Source organism: Corylus avellana, chromosome 9, assembly GCF_965113065.1.
Source record: "Corylus avellana chromosome 9, dhCorAvel1.hap1.2, whole genome shotgun sequence".
Lineage (NCBI taxonomy): Eukaryota > Viridiplantae > Streptophyta > Magnoliopsida > Fagales > Betulaceae > Corylus > Corylus avellana.
The window spans coordinates 12,913,073-12,931,824 of NC_142498.1; the positions used below are offsets into that span (position 1 = coordinate 12,913,073).

An 18,752-nucleotide genomic window follows, 5' to 3' on the forward strand; every position below is an offset into this window, starting at 1 on the left:
ACGCTTCATGAAGCGGATGTCACTAGTTCGAATCTCCCATTCCTATTCCCTTGCGTGAAGATGTCAAAAAAATAAAAAATAAATAAAAACATTCTCATTAAGTTCTTAAAATTTATCTAAATTTAACTTTGAAAATGTTTTTTTTTTTATTTAACTTTGAAACTTTTATGCGATTTGTGTTTGCGGGCTTCTTTGTTTTGTGTAAAGGGCAGCAGCTTTAGTAGCTGCAATGAAGAAAAAAGAGCAAGAAGCTCTCTATTATCTCTGTTTAGACCCTTGTGGGTGGACCCAATACATGTGCTAATTAAACTCCTAATTAACAAATTAATTAAAAACAAATAAGTTCGATTCTTTGTTTTTATTTTTTCTTCCTTTTTAGTTGGTGATTTTGTTTTCACTTATTCAAGATTTAATGCAACTACCTAAAATATATCCTACTATAATAAGTAAGTACATATGCTGCTACTATTGAAAATTTTTTTTATGGGATTGGTACAACCACCGGGATTTTTACTCCATTTAGTAAAATTTCATAATCATTTTGTTTATTTTTTGTTAATTGTTAATATTAAATGGGTACTAATTTTAGTTTTTTATATGTTAATTTTGTTAGGGATATTTCTCGTCCTTGGGCAGACAGAAGAATAGACAAACTTGGGCCGTAGATTATCCCAAATAACTATGATAGGCTATATGGGTCATGGATCCAAGGATCGGATGTCAGGATGGTCAGTTCATCCAGGATACGAATGCCCAGGAATCAATTCGCCTGAAAATCGAGATCATTAACACTCGAGAGTATTCAACTAGATTATGGGTACCTGAGACAAAACCGACAGCTGGATATGAATCTGACAAAGGAATAAAAGTCATCATTAGGGAATTATAAATCACACCAGCCTAGGCAGCACGCGTTATTGAGCCCCCCCCCCCCCCCCCCCCCCCCCCCCGCGGCACCACCTTTATTGCATTTACCCCCTAGGCTTATTTTATTAACCCTATACTTAGTTGTGTTGCCTATTAAATAAATGAGGTTAATGAGTAAGGAGCTGGAAAGGCCACATTCAGGCACATGAAAGAAAGCTATAAAGAGGAGAAAGAAGAATTGAGGAGGGACGACCAGAAAAAGGGAAGTCAATAAATAGAGAAGATAAAGGAGAGAAATTGGGAGAGTTTATGTTGTAATCCTACCAATATTTGAATAAGAACATAACATTTCTCATAGTGGACGTAGGCTCATTTGGGGCCGAACCACTCTAATTATGATGTTTTCTTATTTATTGTTCCTATCATCATTTGCACTCCATAACGCCATTAATTGAAAGGTCAAATAAGGCCCATTACAAAAGCCCAAATCCACAAGAAAGCGTGCAATGACCCACCATACGGAAATTGATTCGGGTCCTTTTTCGCATACGACTGAAAATTGTACCAACAAATTTAATCTTAGTCTTAATATATTTATTGTTTGACAGAGTTGAAAGGGCTGAGATTTTTGGGGCTTAATAACAACAATCTCTCGGGAAAGCTGTCTCCAAGGTTGGCATGCTTGTCTTGTATTGCTTCTCTTTACGTTTATGGAAACAATTTGATAGGGGAACTTGAATTCTCATAATGGTTTTATAGGAAAATGGGAAAACGTTTTGGAGCTTTGGACAATCCGAATATGTATCGCCAGGCTGCATTAATGTCGGGGGGAAAAAGGAATTTTATGTATAGCATAAAACCATGTAAGCCAAGAAACTTGTATTTATGATGAGGTTCCAAATGCCAAGATGAGTGAGGGGAATTGGAATCAGAATTCCCCTTTGGTGATGATAGGCATAGCATCTTCAGTAGTATTTTTAAACTAGCTTTTTAGTTAAATTTAGCTATTTTGTTAACTTTTCTTGCTCCAACAGATACTATAAAATATAAGGTTTTCCTACTACTGCTATAGTGAACTTTCATATATTACAAGTTACTGTAGCAACTTGTAAGTAATATTTTACTATATTTTATCTTTCTATATATTTTTTTAATATTTTCTCTCTCGTTCCCTCTTTATCTCTTTTTATGGGAAAGACAAAGAAATGATAAAAAACTAATAAAATAATACTGAAAAATAATATTTAATTAGAGTAGATAGTTAAATAGATGTTCTTGTTGGAGTATATAGTGAAAAACTAGTAGCTAAAATGAAAAAAAAGTTGTATTTTGAGTAGTAAAATGAAAACTCTTATATTTTGAGTAGGACTCAACATCCACCTCATCATCACGGGTTAAGACATGGGTGATAGCTCTTAGCTTTAATTGTTAACTTTATCTTTTAATATCAATATTTGTTAACATGGGTCGTGGGTAGTTTACTTAGATTGTGTGTAGTTATTTTTAGTTAATTAAGTGGGTAGTTTACTTAGGTTGTTGGTAGTTATCTTTAATTATGTAGATAGTTTTCTTTAGTAAAAGTAGTAACCGCTATTGTATTAAGTTTATATATAGGGGAAAATCCACTTTACCCCATGAAATTTCAGGAGTTTTTCAATTTGAACCCCAAAGTTTAAAAAGTGGCAATGTACCCCTCCAATGTTTCAAAAATTTTCAATTTAAACCTTCCGTTACAATTTCCGTTAAATTGGACGGAAATTTTTTTAAAAAAAGTCTGAGGGTAATTATGTAATTTTAGAGATTTTCATCCAATTTAACGGAAATTATTAACGGAAGGTTTAAATTGAAAATTTTTGAAATATTGGGAGGTACATTGCCACTTTTTAAACTTTGAGGTTCAAATTGAAAAACTTTTGAAACTTCAGGGGGTAAAGTGGATTTTTCCTTTATATATATTTGTGTCATTAGAATAGAAAAGGGGGGAAGAAAGTGTTTGTATTATGGTATTCTTCTAGCCCTAAGTAGAGATTTGTATTGTGGTTACTCAATCCTAAGTGGAGATTATCAATTTATTTATATTGACTCTGACTGGGACCTATCAAGTGGCGTCTTTGAGAGGCTCAAGACGTGGGTTTGATGGGTTATGGTGGGCTTTTATTTTACACGGGATGTTTCTTATGCTTCTTAGATATAAGATTAATTATCTACTATCTTGAGTAAGAAAAAAGGTTCTTTAAATGTCAATTCTCGTCCCAAAAATCAAAGATGCAAGACGGACTGTTAAGTGAGCGAAACGTCTCACGAGCAAGCTTGGGCTCGGCTCGCATAAGTTTGGCTTGTGCTCGACTCGAATATTAAATGAAGCGCTTCATGAACACAAATCCTAGCTCAAATATTAAATGAAGCAAGCTCGGCTCGACTCGGCTAAGCTCGTATAAGGCTCGTCTCGCTTATTAGGCTCAACTCGTATATTTTTTATTAAGTAACAAATAACAATATATAATCAACATTACTCATTTACTCAATAATAACAAATATATTATATGTCTTTGTTTTTTTTTGTTTTTTGTTATTTATGCATATGTGTGTATATATATATTATATATATGTATATATTAATATAAAAACATATAAGGAATATATATATAAAATAAGAAATATATGATATTATCATTAATCATTTTATCATATGATATGATCATACAGTACAACCGTACAAGTTATTGTGTCATTTAATACAAATATTATGATTAGATAGTTTATACTTTGGAAATTGGAATCGTATACAGTATATCACATAATCATTAATTATTATATAATCACATGGTATATCTGCATAAGTTATTGTGTTATTTAATCAGTACATTATAATTATATACTTTATTCTTATAAAACATATATGATGTATCACATGATCTTAGATCTAAGATAATATTAATATTAATTGTGAGATAATATGATCATAAAATTTAAGTATAAGATTACAACCATTAGATCATATGAATTTATTACTTAGAGTTTGAGTATTACTATTAGATTAAATGATTAATAATTAAGTAACTAATGTGTTTCTTATAATTTATACATTATAATCACAATTTACTTTAAGTAAAAACTTAACAATTTGAATTTAAATCATATATCATGAATCGTGATAATGAGAACATATAATATAAGTATATAAGTTATAACAATTAACATTGACCCATTACCCATATAAATTAGATAATGATATAATTATATAACCATATAAGTATATAAATGTTTACATATAAGATACAATATATATTAATATTGACATTATATACTTGACCCGTGTTAAGCATTAACATTTTAACATATTAACTAAATAATACTATATGTAATATGATTATAGTGATTAGTGTGTGTGAGTATGTGACATAAAACGTTTTACGTTGTGATTTAAAAAATACTTAATCTAAAATAAGAAGAAAAAAAAAATACGCGATTGAAAAAACACAAATTTTAAAGTCGTAATTATTGAAATTAAAATAACAAACTGACCCTAAATAATACTACATAAGACAATTTTTATTCATAATTCCTAAATTTTGAATTTTTTATTGAATTTAATAATTTAATTGAATTTGAATTTGATCTATGGTATATAAGTGTAATCGTAACTGTCCAAAATGTTTTGATGATCTAATAGCTATTGAATGATATTAATGGACGATAGCTATAAAGCATTTACTAAGAAGTATGTATATGGTGTAACAGAGACACCGTAAGCTTGCCTTGTTTGATCTAATCTGACGAGTAATATTCAATGTTAAAAACGTATATATAGTCAATAGATCATATTAAACAAGCATACTAGATCTAAGTAGAGACAGCCACATGGAATAAGCTTTTGGTAAAGCGAATTAAACTGTTAATATTTAAAATTTAATTCTTACAAAAAAAAAAAAAAAAAAAAATTTAAAATTTAATTATTTTTCCAAATCCAACGCAAATTAGAGAACCCAAATTTAACCTAAATCTATCAATCTCTGATCTCTCCATTCTCACGACTCGCCTCTCACGGTCTCCACCACCATCCTCCTCGCCTCCATTCTCACGACTCTCCTCGGCTCCTACCACTCCCCCAGTGCCCCCAACAGCAACCACCACCACCACCGCAGCAACCACACACCTCGACGCCTGGCTGAAGCTGAACGGCTCGTGCCCGGTTTCCAGGAACTTGCCGCTGCCAACCCCGCTGTCCACGCCGCTCTTGGAGGTCGTTTCACTCTCGCAGTACGCCGCGGATCGAAGGCGGAGGAGGTGATAAGATTTGTGAGTTTTTCTTTTCTTTTTGGGTTATTTTTTTCTCCGTTTCTTCTTGGGTGGTGGGTGATTTGGGGTTTTGCCGTTTGATGTGTTTGTTTGGTTGCCCAGGAAAATGTGTAAATATTTTTGAAATGAAGAAATATTTAATTTTAAATAACTTTGTCCATAGCCGTAACCGTTGAAGTGAAAACGATGGATTAAGAAAGGTGTAATATTTAATGTTCAAATCTTATCAAACAAGCAAACAACATTAATGGATGCTGATGATGTTATAAGAGATTGATTAAACAAAAAAAAGATGTTATAAGAGATGGGTTAAGGTGAGCTTTTCATTTTCCTTTTCAATCTTTTTCTTGTTTCGTTGATTTCTATGCTTTGAAATAGACGAGCAGGAGCAGGGTTCAGACCCTATTGAGCCGAGCTCTAGCAGCGAAGTCAGGCTCAACTCGAGCTCGAGCTCGAGCTCGAGCCTGACTCAAAAATAAACAAGCCGAGCTTGGACAGCCCAAGCTCGGCTCGTTTACACCCCTAGATGCAACAACTCTTTGTAAATAATATAGTTTGAATTATATCGGAATCCATATGGATGCCTTTAAATGTCAATAGATGCAACAACTCTTTGTAAATAATATAGTTTGAATTATATCGGAATCCATATGGATGCCTATAAATGTCAATAGCTCACTAATACTAAGACATAAATATTAGACATGCGGCCACACATCAAAATTGAATATATTTCAATATGTTTTCAGGTACTTTGAGCTCCTTGTAGCCAGCGTCAATAATATAAGATATTGTTATTACAACTAAAACGAACTGAACTGAAATGAAAAGAATACCGTAAAACCTACAATTAATGTTGAAGAATTAGAACTAGATATTAAGAAAAAAATGTTTTGATGGGTATTATTGTATTTTTTATTTTTTAAACATTTTTAAATTTAAAAAAACATTTTGATATAACATCAAAGTGAAAACTGTTTGAGATTGCTTTGTGTTTAAATTATTTGCCCGTTAAAAAAAAAATTTTTATTTGCTAATATTTTTGTTTTGAAAAGAAAAAAGAAGAAGAAGAATTTAACATGATTATATAATAACAAATTATATGTGTATAATATGATATAAGTCATAAGTATACAAGTTCATGCTGATACAATAATTAAGTACATAGAGAGTTAGTTCCAATGTATGTTAAACACTTATAACTTATAAGTCTATATATGTTATAAATTATAATTATACATATATGCAGATTAAATAATATAAATGTATGAGAGCAATACTTAATCATGTGATTCAATGGCAATTCAAATACTTAATAATATTATTCATGTATAATGATAATGGGATTCATGTAATATCAAATTAAATAATTGACATTGGATTAATAATACAAATTTATGTTATAAAATTATAACTTCATATAAATTATAATTATACATATATAATACAATTTTTTAATTCTTTTTTTTTTAAAAAAAACTTTTTCTCTAATTTCTTAGTCATTTTTAAAACTATTTGTTTTTACCAATTTTTATTTACACAAACAACAAAAACGACATAGTTTTGTTAAGGCCTTAAAGGTATAAATTCATCACTTTCATTTCATTTTCATTTTCATATAACCCTAAACCTAACACAAACGCTTGTGTCTCACTGTCTCTGCTGCCTTCGATTCCTCACAAGTCACCCGTCTGTCTCTGCCACCTTCCTCACCGGTCGCCGGTCTCCTTCACTGTCTTTCCTCGCGCTCAATGTCTTTGTCTTTGTTTAATGTCTATGTCACTGTGCTCGCGCTCGTCATCTCTGGATTGTCACCGTCTTTGTCGCCGTTTGGATTGTCACTGTCTGGATCATCGCCGGTATTTGTCTCTCTGTCTCTGTGGCCGGTCTCCGTCTCTCCTTGCCGGTTGGATTTTTTTAGTTTAATTTTACAGCAATCCAGAAATTAATGTTTGGATTTTACATGCCATGATAGGATTTTGGATTTGTGACTTGTTGTTGTTGTTGTTGTTGTTGTCGAGCTCGGTAGTTGAGCTCGAGCTTGAACAGGGTTCCAACCCTATCGAGTTGAGCTCAAGCAACATGTTTAGGCTCGAACTCGAACCCTATCGAGTCGAGCTCAAGCAACATGTTTAGGCTCGAGTCGAGTTCGAGCCTGAGCCAAAATAAACGAGCCGAGCCCGGATAACCAAAGCTTGCCCAAGCTCGGCTCGTTTACTAGTTCTAATTCTTCAACATTAATTGTAGGTTTTACTATATTCTTTTCATTTCATTTCAGTTCGTTTTAGTGGTAATAACGATATCTTATATTATTGACCTTGGCTACAAGGGAAGAAAAATAGTGAATTACTATGTCGATAATTTTGTTAAAAAAGTTGGAGAAGGGAAGATAAATGATGGTAAATAATGATTATCACTAATTAAAGACGGCATGGTAGTTGAGAGTTGATAATTAAGATTTTGGAGATTTGTGGTCGAATTATTAGATTTTAGGGTTTAGGGCTTCTAGTCTTGCATTTTTTTTTTTTTTTTGGTCAAGGTACCAGTTGTGATACAAAACTGTGGGTGCAAAATATAAAAGGCATTTAACCCAATATATAAATGGGCAAAATTATAAGTGGTTAGTGTTTAATAGCTGCTGAAAAAACCCTAGAAATCTTCTTCTTTCGAACCACAGGCTGGACCCAGAATCAGCCGCCATGATCAAACAGGCAGTGCAAAACTACACTTTGCTAGAGGACGAAAAGAAGAGGAAGCGCAAGAGAAATGAGCATAACAAGAAAACAATTGCCGCAGAGCAAGCGGATCCTCAGAAGCAAGAAGAAGAAGAAGAAGCAGCAGTTGAAGAAGGTAAGGAGGAGAAGAAGAAGAAGAAGAAGAAGAAGGAGGAGGGAGTGCGAGAGGATGGTGGTGGTGGTCGCAGTGACGAATTGAAGAAAGTGAAGAGTGGTGTTGGAGGGTCTGGAATTATGACCACGGAGTCCTTTGAATCTTTGGGATTATCTGAACCCACTTTCAATGCTATTAAGGATATGCGATTTCAGCATATGACTCAGGTATAGCTCTTGTTTTCTCTAAGGATATGTTTTTAAACTTTTGTTCCTTTTTAGGTTTATTTTGACTTCTTTTTATTTTTTTTTATTTTTACTTGTTTGGTAATTTCAATTTGATTTCATGAGTATAGAGGTTTGGGTAATTGGGTTCCAAAATTAGTTGAAGATGCTTGATGAATTTCATCTCTATTTAAAAATGCAGATTCAAGCCAGGGCAATTCCACCACTTTTGCTTGGCAAAGATGTTCTTGGAGCTGCAAGGACAGGTTCTGGGAAAACTCTTGCTTTTCTAATACCAGCTGTGGAATTGTTATATCACACCCGTTTTACTCCTCGTAATGGAGTGGGAGTGGTCGTAATTTGCCCAACTAGGGAGCTTGCAATACAGGTAAAAGTACTAGGTCACTACTGATAGTTAGAAGAATTTTCTCTTGATTAATAGGCAATCTTACTTTCTCAGCTAAGACGCCCTACTGCATTTTCTAAGTGAAGGTGGTTTCGTTCCTTTCAAATTCTAAAAAGTGCTTCCTTTTTAGCCAACACTGTTTTGAACAATAAGCCACAATCTCAATCCACATTCTGAAAAAAAGGGAAAGGGAGGGCTTATTTATTGTAGTTGCTTGACAATTCTCATTTTGGTTGTACCAATCATATCTTTTTTATTATCAAAGTGAATATACTAAGAGTTTGATGGTTTTGTCACAGAAACATAGGATTCACTCATGTAATTTGCTATTGATATAGTCAACTAACTCTCTTGTAATACCTATGAGCCACAGACGGCACCAATTTATGTACTGAAATTTAATTACTTTGCAGAAAGAAATGGCTTAATTGGTTTATTTGACTGGAATCATTATTGCATGTTGATATTTTGCTTTCGTAGTATTGGTCATGGAAGTTGTGGGCCTAATTCGATTTGGACATGGTAATATATATGATTTGAATAATCAATGTATTAAAAGATTGTAAAGATGTGAAAAAGTCATATTGATGTTGTTAAATCAACAGTTTTCCTAAAAGGTTACGTTGATAGAAAATGGTGAATTTAATTATTTTCTATTACTCTCTCATAGTTGTGGGTTCAAACACTCCTCGGTAAGTGAGGTCGAACATGTGGAATATTTAACTGAAATGGAAGTTAAATTATTGAAGCAAGGTTTGATCAACTCTGATCACTACCCAAACTATGTTAAATTATCAATTGTCTTAAAAGCTTATATTTATCGAAACATATGAATTTAATCATTTAATTATATTCTACATATACGTGTGTGGAAGAAAATGGAAATTTGGATCTAAAAAAAAACTCGGTTCTTATACAGTTTGCATATGATACTAATGAAAATATGGAGTCACATTTTGTTTGCATCTCTTACTGACCATTATGTTTGACATTATATTTTTGATGTGCAAAATGCAAATAAAGATTAGGAAACTGCCATGGAATTCACACTTATCTATGTTGTTGCCTTCTAGGCTTCTACATTTCATTTTCATTAATCTTTGCTGGGTGATGCTAACAAATTCACCATTCAAATAATTTAGACCCATGCTGTGGCAAAAGACCTTCTCAAGTACCACTCTCAGACTCTTGGTTTGGTTATTGGTGGTTCGGCTAGAAGAGGAGAAGCAGAGCGTATTGTGAAAGGAGTGAATTTATTAGTAGCAACCCCTGGCCGACTTCTTGACCATCTGCAAAATACCAAGGGGTTCATTTATAAAAACTTGAAGGTAATTTACACAAACAATTCTTAACACTATATCTTTTTTTTAGGTATTCATGTCATTTACGCGATGCTGATTGTAGTCTTCATTAAGGGGCCTCATTAAAGCTAGTTATTCAATGCATACTAAGCTATATATGTTTTTCTTATGCATGTTCTTTTCTTGTTAAACTCAAACTTGCAGTGCCTAATAATCGATGAAGCTGACAGGATACTGGAAGCAAACTTTGAGGAAGAAATGAAGCAGATTCTTAAGCTTCTACCAGAGGTAAACTATATGGTTATCATATTTGTTTTTGGTCATAGAGAGACTTAAGGCAGTTATTATATGGAAGTAAAGAGGGAATGAAAGTTTAGTGTTGCATCAAGTTTACCTAGATCTAACACTAGGGCCTGGCTGTACTTGGTTCTCAGATAGAAAATAGAAAGGAAATGTTAATGAAGAAAAAATTACCTTTTCTGCGAGTACATTGAATCCAATTTAGATTATTTTTCTTTTCCTCTGTTGGCTTCTTTCCAAGATCCTAGTGGAGGAAAAGTAACATTATATATAAATGTGTTCTGAAAGAAGGTTGCATTAATTGGATGAGCAGACATGGTCTTTAGAGCAATGTTAGCTGTTGTGCCAAAGTATGTTGATCAAATGTCCTAATTATTACCAGCGTTGTTGCATTAACAAGGTCGTTGAACCTGTGTCTTGGTTATATAAGATGAGAACTTTTTTTTTTTTTTGGTATGAATATATATGACAATATAAGATGAGAACTTAGCTTCTTCATCATAGCTGCATATGATTGAAAGAACTGTCTCAACTAGTGGCTTCAAACGTATCCTGCCCATTATAGATTCCATCACTTCAACTGAATGGTTGGCTGTGTATGGTTGGTCAGATGCAATCTGGTTATGGATCTGGATCTGGATCCGGTTCTGGACCTGGATACGGTTCTGGTTCTAGATCCGGTTCTGGATCTGGTTCTGGAGCTGAATATCGATGCTGTTCTGGTCTCAACCCTGAGTATGGTGACTGCGGACCCTGGTCAGAGATTTTCTCCGGCGAGTCCTGCAGTGGCTTTTGGGTTGTCTTTTGGGGTCTGCAACTCTGACGCCATTGCTGTGGATATTGGTCTGACCAAAGCCCATAAGTGGCTGATTGAGTGGTCGAGGGAAGGTGCAAAGCACAATGAGAAACATATGATGTTCTTGAAGGACATGGAAGAGAATACTCGTAGGGCAAATAAGGTTGCACGCCCCCTGGATTGCGATGAGGAGTTGGCATTGATGCAGGTGTTACTGGATTTAAAGGTTGGGCAGCCTAGGACCAAGGGCAAGAGAGAGCTCTTAAATTTAGAAAGCTCCATTAACTACAGTATAACTAACGGGCATTCTCGGGGAAGGAAGGGGAAGCCTATTGTGTAGGAGCGCTCCAGGTGGGGTATTGTTCGCTCTTCTTTTTTTGGGGGCACTTTTGTTTGCTCGTGTGAGAGGGTGTTCTTTTAATGGGTTTGCTCCTGTTTCTTTGGGGTCTTTTCGTGGGAGCTCCTCGTGAGCATAGGGTTTTATTTTGGGTCTTTTTGTGGGTTTTCCACGGGTTGCCCCATGTATACTTTTTGTGTACTTGTGACGCTTTGCGCTTTTTGATATATACAACATTACTTATAAAAAGTCAAAAAAAAAAAAAAAAAAAACGATATTGCTACTAAGTACATAGCATTGTCTAATAGTCAATCTCTACATGTATTGTGGAATTTATTTTCCTGGTACTTTCACCAGCAAAATCTCTGGCTTTGGTTTGCAATGTATTGATTAGATATGGAAATATACTCCTTAAAATTAATTCTTTCTGATAGTTATTTAAATTTCATATTGTATTGTGGGTGGGAGTATCTAAGGTTTGTTAACTGATTATGAGTGGCTACTCAATGTGCAGAATAGGCAAACGGCCTTGTTTTCAGCCACCCAAACTCAGAAGGTTAGTGCGTCGTATAGAAACTTAATACTAGTTAATCTTTTTTCGTTTCCACTTTTACATATTACAAAAATTTTATGTTGTTTATCATTGTTACATTTCAAATTTCCTTGTGTGTAGAAAATTCAGTATTAACATAAGTCACTCTTCTTCTGTTTGTGTTTATGTACCAATAGTTTGATTTTGACTGGGATTCTAATGTTTTTTCCCTTAAATTTGTAGGTTGAGGATCTTGCACGCTTATCATTGAAAAATGCTATCTATCTTGATGTGGATGATGGAAGAAATAAGGTAGAAATGTGGTATAAGTTTAATATATATAACTGTATTGAGCTGCATTATGTACAGAAATAGCTATTGTGACAGAGAGATCTCTTCTATCAAATAGGAAAGAGGTGTATAACGAAAGAATAATTGTTATTGACGACATTACTGTTGCCACATCTTTTAAAAACTTTTTAACGGCAATATCTTTTTTTATAGAGTGAGACCCTCTTAATATGGAGATGGAGATGCACTTAGTGCACCCAAAGTCCACCATGTTCTGCTGTACAATAGAGTCCTTATATATATGCTCTAAATTACTTTAGTTTGCTTGCTTTTCAACCTCTCTGTTAAAATCTGACAAGGTTCTGGGTGTTATAGGTCACCAATGAAGGGCTGCTGCAAGGCTATTGTGTTGTCCCCAGTGCCAAGAGATTTATTCTTCTGTATTCCTTCTTGAAGAGGAACCTGTCAAAGAAAGTGATGGTCTTCTTCTCTTCATGTAAATCAGTCAAATTCCATTCTGAACTGCTGAGATATATTCGGGTGGATTGCCTTGATATCCATGGAGATAAAAAGCAGCTGCAAAGGACAACTACGTTTTTTAACTTCTGCAAAGCAGAGAAGGGAATCTTGCTATGTACTGATGTTGCTGCTCGTGGGCTTGATATTCCTGACGTGGTATATTTCTTTTGTCTACCAAGTGATGTTGAAATTATTGATGGCAGTGCTTCTGTTTTGTTTTTTTCAATTATTTGGCGTTATTTGTTGTTTTTTCCTACTGTTATTGTTCTTCTGCAGGACTGGATTGTGCAGTATGATCCTCCGGATAATCCCAAGGTGATTAACTCCCCCCTCAATCTGACATATTTAAGATAATTGTCGTTTTGCATTCTATGTCGAGTGTAATGTTTATTGGTTGGGGTTACCGCTTTCAGGAATACATTCATAGGGTTGGTCGAACAGCTCGTGGGGAAGGTGCAAAAGGAAATGCTCTGCTTTTCGTGATTCCTGAAGAGTTGCAATTTATTCGCTATCTGAAGGTCTAGTTTATTCACTGTATAAGAAAATGACAAATATCCAGCAAAACAAACTAGAGGCCATTGATCCCAATGATAAATTGGACAACAACTTCTTTAATAGGACATTAATAAGCCAATTTCCTGTCCCTGTATAGTCTAGAGCATTATGTCAAATTGGTGGCTTATAGGTTTTCTTTTTCTCCATGGTAAATTGTTGCTATAGTGGTTGCTTGTTCAACATTGAAATTAAGATGTCGTATCCACTTTCAGGCAGCAAAAGTCCCTGTTAAAGAGTATGAATTTGATCAAAAGAAGCTGGCTAATGTGCAGTCTCATCTGGTACTTTTCTGCTTCTACATTTATATGATCAATATCTTTTCTATATTAAACTGCTGGATTTAAATTGGACTATTTTGATAATTGCAGGAAAAGTTGGTAGCCAATAACTATTTCTTGAATGGGTCAGCTAAAGATGCATACAGATCCTACATATTAGCATATAACTCTCACTCTATGAAAGAAATCTTTGACGTTCACCGCCTTGATTTGCAGGTACAAACCTTTTTTCCTTGGTGAAAGTCATTTACCATATTTTTAAATACCCTTGCAGTCATGCTGTTGTTGTTGTTTTTTTTTTTTTTTTTTCCTTAATGTTTTGATTCCAAAAGTAGTAACGACAACAATTTTAGCGGTAATGGGAAGGAAGTCCTAGTTTTAAGGGCCTTTCTTGAAAAATGCATCAAAACAGATGAATGAGAAAATATCTAATTGTTCAAATAAATAAATAATGACCCTATATCAACAACACTGGTCAATACCTCATCCAAGGGTTACAATAACATCTCATCAAATCTTTTTTTTATTTATTTTTTGTCGTGTGATGTGTACCTATATATATATATAGTTCAGGCTGGAGGTGTACCCTATGAAGCTGAATTTCAATAAACTTGACATAAGTTAAATGACCCTGAAATTATTTGCCAAATTGATGGATTTCATTAGGTTGTGGTATAATATGTAATTCCGATTATAATGCTTGTATTTTGGATTTGGATAGGCTGTTGCTGGTTCTTTCTGTTTTCTGAACCCACCAAAGGTGAATGTGAACATACATAGTTGTGCCTCAAAGAGCAGAAATAATAAGCAGAAAGTTAAAGGAAGGCAAAACGGTTTCAGTGAGAGCAGCCCTTATGGAAGGCGGGGACAATTTGTGAGGCATTAGTAGAGTAGGGTTTACACTGTGGCTCTTCAAATGTGGAGCAAGTGAAGCGACCCATAGGCTATAAATTCCGGGAGCAGCAGCAGTTGAACTGAACATTCCATATGCGTCCAGCAGAAATTCGACGCCATTTATACATAAGGATGCAAAAAAGATTCAGTGAGTAAACTAGGTTTTGGCTTTTAGGTTTTAGTGTATTCTTTTCATTTCATTCCGTTTTTGTGGTGGTAATATATTTTGATGTGTGGCCTGACTGATTCAGCTGGTCTATAATATTTATGCTTTTTTAGTATTAGTGAGTTATTGACATTTAAAGGTATCCATATGGAATTGTTACATCTTTTAGATCTTTGGGACTAGAATTGACATTTAAAGAACATTTTTTCTTACTCAAGACAGTAGACAATTAGTCCTATATCATAGAAGCCTAAAACACAATCTCGCGTACGGACAATAAAAGCCCCCACCAGAACCCATCAAACCCACAGCTTGAGCCTCCCAAAGACGCCACCAAAGGGGAGTTCTGATTCCAATTTCCCTCACTCATCTTGGCATTTGGAACCCCATCAGAAATACTAGTTTCTTGCATACATGGTTTTACCCAATACAGAATTCCCTTTTCCCGACATTAATGCAGCCTGGTGTCACATATTCGGATTGTCCCAAGCTCCAAAACGATTTCCCATTTTCCTATAAAACCATTCTGAGAATTCAAGTTCCCTGTCAAATTGTTTCCGTAAGCGTAAAGAGAAGTAATACAAGGCAAAGATGCCAGCCTTGGAGACAGTTTTCTCAAGAGATTGTTGTTGTTAAGCCCCAAAAATCTCAGCCTTTTCAACTCTGTCATGGACTCCGGAATCCTCCCTGTCAAGCCCATATTAGAAAGATCCAAAAATTTCACCTACTCCAGTTTTTTCCACTGGATTCCATTGAGATTACCTCCTATTGGGTTGTTGGAAATCACCATCTCTTTCAAGGAAATCATTTCTTCAATCGACTGAGCCAAACCACCAGAAAATTTGTTGCTCCCCAGATCCAAAAGTGTGAGATTCCTTAGGCTCCCTATCTCAATTGGGAGATCTCCTTTCAACATATTTTAACCCAAATCAAGCTTCAGAAGTGAAGACAAGTTTCCCAAAAAACAGACGCAATGACCCAGACAGCTTATTCCTGCTTAAATCAAGTATTAAAAGCTCGATCAAGTCTCCCAAAGTTTCTGGAATCCAACCCGTTTCCGGCAAGAACTAGCCAGCTCAGTTTTACTAAATTGCCTATTTCTGGTGGCAGATTACCTGTCAATCCATTTTTCAACATCACTAAAGATTGTAGGTTTTGAAGGTAGCTAATAGTGTTTGGAATTGTTCCAATGAGACTTGGGTTTGATCGAAACTCCAAGGATTCTAAGCTATTTGTGAAGTTTTCCCAGTTTGAGGTAGGGATTCTTGCTGGGTTTTGGTGGGGTGAAGAAGCAATTGAAGAATGAGAGTGTTCTCAGGTGCCTAAGCATGACTGCATGAATATGTGAGGTGTGAATTCTGCTCTTCCGGTACACCGGAGAGTTGTCGTAAACGGGTCCGATGCTTATTGCAGTGACATACTAAAATCCATCGTAAAGATCACAAGACACCCTATACAAGGTGGTCAAAAACAAAGTTTCATAAAAAGAATTGTTCGAACCACAAAAATAGAACATGTTGCACACATGCGCATGCAATCCATAAAGAATATATTAAGATTGAAAATTAAATTAATATATAAAAATAAAATTAGTATCCATTCAATATTAACAAAGATAAATAAAATAATTATTTCTTAATATATTTCGATTTTCTACTCATAAACACTTATCAAAATAGAATCTAATGTTCTATCGTAGCCATACCATTTCAACTTCTACGTTGTTGCCCTTACTGTGTTAAAAACTCTTTTACATTGCTTTTGGAGGCTATTGCTCATACCTAATTTTTTTAATGACAGATTTGGGTTGTTGCTTATGATATAAAATATGTTTAAAGTTTGGATATAAAATTAGTTTTGTTATAATAGAGCTAAGGATCAAGCCTTGTATATTTTTTTCTAGGCAATGGCAAGCTTTCTTATTTTGGCTTAAATATATAAATTTAACTATTTATATACTATAATAAATAAAATTTTCAAAAGAGAAAAAAGGTTCATGGCCAATACCGCCATCCTCTCCCTCCATCTCTGTTTATATATAGAGATTATATATGTGAACAATCAAATGCGTTGCTTATATATATATATATATATATATATATATATATATAAACGGTGGTAATCATTTCAAGTATACCGAGTACTAAAATGAAATTGAAATTTTGCTAAATGGAGTAAAAATACAGGTGGTTGGACCAATTATCCCATAAAAGTAAAATTTTTCAGTAGTAGCAGCATATATATACTAATTACTAGCTCAGTATAGAAGGATATATTTTAGGCAGTTGAATTTATTCCTCATGAATAAGTGAAAACAAAATCAACAACTAAAAAGGAAGGAAAAAAAAAAAAAAACAATTGTTTTTAATTAATTTGTTAATTAGGAGTTTAATTAGCACCTGTATTGGGGTCCACCCACAAGGGTCTGGATAGAGATCAGAGCCACTCCAGGAGCTCCCCACAAAGCCCTGATTAGCATAATACAGAGCTTCTTGCTGTTCTTTCTTCATTGCAGCTACTGAAGTGTCTTCCTCCTGCTGCCCCTTGCACAAAACAAACAAGCCCACAAACACAAATCGAAGAAACGTTTCAAATGTCCAAATGGAATAATACTTCTTCATGGCCAACAGCTTGAAAAGAAAATGACAAAATTAATATGAAAGAAAGCAACAATAAAGTCAAGACTGAAGAAGGGAGAGCTTTTTATTGACTTTCCTTTGAGTAAGGTGCTGACGTCCGTGCGTTCGGCGCTCCGCAAATGGGTTTCTAGATCTGTTCCCATGTTGACCACACGAGTTGGATAATTGGGTAGTGAGGTCTTCAATTTGATCCCTCATAGCCCTGAATTGATCCTCCGTGTGTTTCCAATGTTCAGCGATAGATTTGCTTTCCGCCTCTGTGAATCGCGGTCTTGGTTGGCGACAACAATTGTTCGGCCCACCACTCATGTGCCTCAAACGAATTGCCGGTTCCTCCTTACGTGCTGTCTCCGTGCGCACGTACACCTCGTTCATGTCTGCAAAGTAGTTGCTCCTCCCCATTCATGAAAAGTAACTGAGCTCTGATACCAACTGATGCAGCGTGACTTAGTGGGCTACAACGAAGAACAACAATAAAGTAAAGGATAACTAATTCTAGATCTTGAGGCTATCAATGATCTAAGAATTCTTCTTAAAATATAGAGTCTATCTATGATTTCAAGGAAAAATATGAAGAAAACTCAATTATGAGTAATTCTTATTCAACAAAATCAATAATAATCAACAATTGTCTTTCTCTTGAGGCTATAAGCATATATTTATAACCAAAAACCCTAAACCTAATAAAATATGACATAAATACCCCCCAAACCCTAAACTTAATAAAATAACAAAGTAAAGACTCTTAAAACCCTAACCCTAATAAAATAATAACATAAAGTCGGTTTAGAAAATAAAACAAACTGATGGCTACGTAATCTACATCAATGGCTCTCTTCCTAGCCTTTAGACACTCTGAAACTTGAGGGTTTGAGCATTGTTGGCTTGATCAAGAATATGATCATCCGACCTTCATCCTTTCTTAAAAATCAATGCCAACTCCTTCCACCATTTTCAGCCTTAATTGCCTCCAATACCCTTGATATCACCAGACATGCTAGAAATAAGGTTGTTCTTGTTCATGATGACTTCTAACCTGATGCCCTCCAAGTTAATAGGCCCAACAGTCATTTTGGACCCTAGTTATGAGCACCTCAAGGCTTGAACCTTCTCCCTTCTTCTATCACACTCCCAATTTAAGGTGTTGGGAATAAATCCCCTCACGGGTCCCACTCAGCTGCAAAGACCATAGGGATCATAACTACATAATCTCCTTAAATGAGGGATACAAATTTCAAGAGATTGGGGACTCCAATATTCAATCAATATTCGATCTCCCTTACGACACAGAGTTCTACAAGGTACCAACTACTGAAAACCCTATAAAAGGACACAACGCATCAGGTAAAAGGGGACGGAAATCCTTCTCAATAACCCTTAGCTAATTAGGTCATGCTATATTTTGACTTCACATAAGAGTGCTAACTGAAGCATCAAAGTCTCCCGGTCTCTGAAAGTAACTCATTGCTGATTAGATCATACAAAAAACTGCTTCAACATAGGAAAATTAAGAGGGCAC

The 18,752-nt window shown here is 34.8% G+C and overlaps 1 protein-coding gene and 1 pseudogene across 3 annotated transcripts; one reads left to right on the forward strand and one right to left on the reverse strand.

Moving 5' to 3' along the window:
* The first annotated feature begins 4,858 nt into the window (after positions 1-4,858).
* LOC132189940 (DEAD-box ATP-dependent RNA helicase 51) lies at positions 4,859-14,766 on the forward strand. Of its 3 annotated transcripts, none has more exons than XM_059604797.2 (13): positions 4,859-5,166; positions 7,820-8,222; positions 8,422-8,607; positions 9,768-9,953; positions 10,131-10,214; positions 11,874-11,915; positions 12,135-12,203; positions 12,558-12,857; positions 12,978-13,016; positions 13,115-13,219; positions 13,469-13,537; positions 13,625-13,750; positions 14,256-14,766. In XM_059604797.2, exons 2-13 carry the CDS (start codon positions 7,866-7,868, stop codon positions 14,418-14,420), a joined length of 1,728 nt encoding a protein of 575 aa, XP_059460780.2. In that variant the 5' UTR covers positions 4,859-5,166; positions 7,820-7,865; the 3' UTR covers positions 14,421-14,766. The 3 variants fall into 3 exon arrangements, with proteins under 3 accessions (XP_059460780.2, XP_059460778.2, XP_059460779.2); XM_059604795.2 differs by having other exon boundaries at positions 7,844-8,222; XM_059604796.2 differs by having other exon boundaries at positions 4,859-5,154; positions 7,844-8,222.
* A 78-nt stretch (positions 14,767-14,844) lies between these two features.
* LOC132190924 (uncharacterized) lies at positions 14,845-17,215 on the reverse strand (annotated as a pseudogene).
* Between the last annotated feature and the right edge of the window lie 1,537 nt (positions 17,216-18,752).

Coding starts and splice junctions, on each gene's coding strand:
- LOC132189940 (XM_059604797.2), top strand. CDS start 7,866: ATGATCAAACAGGCAGTGCAAAACTACACTTTGCTAGAGGACGAAAAG. Junction 8,608..9,767: donor CTAGGGAGCTTGCAATACAG/GTAAAAGTACTA, acceptor CAAATAATTTAG/ACCCATGCTGTGGCAAAAGA. Junction 13,220..13,468: donor AATTTATTCGCTATCTGAAG/GTCTAGTTTATT, acceptor ATCCACTTTCAG/GCAGCAAAAGTCCCTGTTAA.